Source organism: Vigna radiata, chromosome 8, assembly GCF_000741045.1.
Source record: "Vigna radiata var. radiata cultivar VC1973A chromosome 8, Vradiata_ver6, whole genome shotgun sequence".
In the NCBI taxonomy this organism is placed as follows: domain Eukaryota; kingdom Viridiplantae; phylum Streptophyta; class Magnoliopsida; order Fabales; family Fabaceae; genus Vigna; species Vigna radiata.
Window position 1 is genome coordinate 27,746,813 of NC_028358.1, and position 2,718 is coordinate 27,749,530.

The window sequence follows — 2,718 nt, forward strand, 5'->3', positions numbered from 1 at the left end:
AAGATAATAGTTGTTGGACTGATTCCTTCTTCATCCTTCATGTCCAAGATATAAAAATCTGCAGGAAAAATTAACTTGTCTACTTGGACAAGCACGTCCTCAAGCACACCTGCAGGGTTAATTGTGCTATGATTGGCCAGTTGAATGACCACACCAGTAGTCTTAAGAGGTCCCAGAGATAGAGAAGTAAACACTGATAAAGGCATTACATTAATGGAAGCCCCTAAATCTAGCATGGCATTGTCAAACTTTGAATTTCCAATAACACAAGGAATAGAAAACATACCTGGATCCTTGCATTTTTGCGGTATTTCAATATTCTTCTTAATCAAGCTTGACACATTTCTTCCTAAATTCACAACCTCATTGTCCCTAAAATGCCTTCTATTTGTGCAAATTTCTTTTAAAAACTTGGCGTATTTAGGGATTTGCTTAACAACATCCAGCAAGGGTATGTTGATCTCCACCTTTTTGAAAATATTCAAGATCTCTTGGTCTAATTCCTCCATTGTTTTGTTTTTCGGCTTAAACCGATTGGGATATGGAGGTGGTGGAGAATAAGATGAAGAAGAATTTTTAGAAGAAGAAGAGTTAGAGGATACTGACCTGGATTTCCCGGTGGTAGTCTCAGGTGATGGTTCATTTGGTCCTCCATTGTCATCAATTTGTGCTTCTTCTTTCTCCTTGTCTTCATCCTCTTGGGCTCCATCAAGGCCTTGTACTTGCCTACCCGTTCTTAGAGTAATAACACTTAGATTTTGCGGGTTGATCACTGTTTGTGCAGGCAACTTATTTGACTCCTTAGCCTCTAACTTTTCCACCCTTTGAGTCAAATCTACAATTGATTTCTTGATTTCTGAATTTTGCTCAAGCATCTTCTTCATGAAATCTTGCAATGACATTTCAGGTTGAAATTGCTGCCTTTGTTGAGGTGGAACATAAGGTTGCCTTTGTTGAGATCGAACATAAGGTTGCATGTTCTGTTGATAACTATTGGAGGATGAATCATGATAATTCTGGTATGGTCTATTTCCTCCAAACGTGTTCGCAGCAAAAACTTGGGATGAGTTTTCCACAGTAGTTTCCATCAAGCTAAGACATTCATCAGTGTAGTGATCAGTTGAAATGCAAATTCCACACTTCTTAGCAATTTGTGGTGTAGAGGGTTTAAACAAACTTGCAATCTTGTCGAGTTTGCTTTCTAGATTATTCAATCTTTCCTCTATCCCCCTTCCATCAACTACACCGTTTTCAATTTCATGAACTCCTTTCAACAAAGTCACTGAGTTTTCTCTTATTTCATACTGTTGATTGTCTACTACCTTCCGTTCTATTATATCTATCCCATCTTCTGGTGACCTGTCTAAGAAAGATCCTCCGCTTGCAACATCTGCCCATGACCTATCAGTTGGACTTAAGCCTTCATAAAAGCTTAGAATGAAGTTTACCATTTGGAGTTGAGGGCATGAAGCACATAATTTCTTGAATCTTTCCCAATATTCACTAAGATTCTCTCTATCTCTCTGCCTTATATCTTGAATTTCTCTACGGATGGCAGATAATCTAGATGCAGGAAAATACTTTTCAAGAAATAGTCTTTCAATGGTTTCCCAATTTGTAATCCGTGCAGAGAGATAATACCACCAATCTTGAGCTGCTCCTTGAAGGGTAAAAGGAAAAACTCTCATCTTCAGGCTTTCTATTGTGATCCTGGGAGATCTAAAGTTTTTGCACAGCATGTGGAATTGTCTTAAGTGCTTGTGTGGATTCTCCCTTGATAACCCATTGAACTTCGGTAAGACATTTAGTAGGTCCGGTCTCAACTCCCACTTAACATCAGGGTATTCAATGTTACTTTGGGTAACTGTATTATGGGAGGTGGCTAGTTGTCTAATGGTTCTCTGTGCCATTCAGTTTGGATTAGGATCAGGTATACGATTAGGTTGTATATTTGTCACTGGAGATATTGAACATGATATGACTTCAGATGTAGGCAGTGTTCCCTCAGTAGAACACACAAGTTTCAATCTGCTCCTCACCTTACGCAAATTCCTTTCAACTTCCGGGTTGATTTGATAGAATTCTCCCGGGTTAGCTCTAGTCATGCACTAAGAATCTGTTTAAAGTTGTTTCTCTGTTTTTGACTTCTTTTTGTTCTTTCGTTCTTGCTTAAGAAAAAGATTTCAAATGAGATATGAGAAATACTTTGTTTAGGTCCACTCCCAGGAAAGAGAGGTGCGTCACAATGGACAACTTAAGTACCAAGTCTTTNCTAGCCAGAGTATATTCAAACTAGCTTTAAGTGTTTCTCAAGAAAAATTTTTAATTAAAGCATGAACAAAGAGTTTTTCTAAAGAATAACTAAATGCTACAAAATAACTCAAACTAAATTAAATGTATATGCGTTAGGAAAAAAAAACAAATGAAAAAAAAATAAAAATAAAAATGAGAATCAAAATATTCAAAATACTTACCGTAGTTCCCCAGCAACGGCGCCAAATTTGATAAGTTGTTGTTGAAGCTATCAAATTAATAATACTTTTCAAGGTAACTTCAGTATTGCCTAGTAGTATTCAAGAAAGTAGATATGGCTAAAGTAACCCTAAGTCGTCTCCCAACGAACACGGAATTGCTTTCGAATATCTGAAACTTATGAATGCTATGCAATGCTTAAGAACAAAAGTGAGGATGTTTAAAGGTTGTTGTAAAACAAATAGA

General features: G+C 37.1%; 1 protein-coding gene across 1 annotated transcript; it reads right to left on the reverse strand.

The window, feature by feature from the left end:
* Positions 1-30: 30 nt before the first annotated feature.
* LOC106770446 lies at positions 31-1,910 on the reverse strand. Its single transcript, XM_014656256.1, has 4 exons — positions 607-1,910; positions 287-384; positions 110-193; positions 31-35 (listed from the first exon to the last, which is right to left on the reverse strand). Exons 1-4 carry the CDS (start codon positions 1,908-1,910, stop codon positions 31-33), a joined length of 1,491 nt encoding a protein of 496 aa, XP_014511742.1.
* Positions 1,911-2,718: the final 808 nt, after the last annotated feature.

Excerpts from the sequence above, each read along its gene's own strand:
- LOC106770446 (XM_014656256.1), bottom strand. The coding sequence starts at position 1,910 with ATGGCACAGAGAACCATTAGACAACTAGCCACCTCCCATAATACAGTT. Across the intron at positions 385-606 it reads ACTACCACCGGGAAATCCAG|AAGGCATTTTAGGGACAATG; the intron begins GTCAGTATCCTC and ends TTGCACAAATAG. Across the intron at positions 194-286 it reads GCAAAAATGCAAGGATCCAG|TGTTTACTTCTCTATCTCTG; the intron begins GTATGTTTTCTA and ends TGCCTTTATCAG.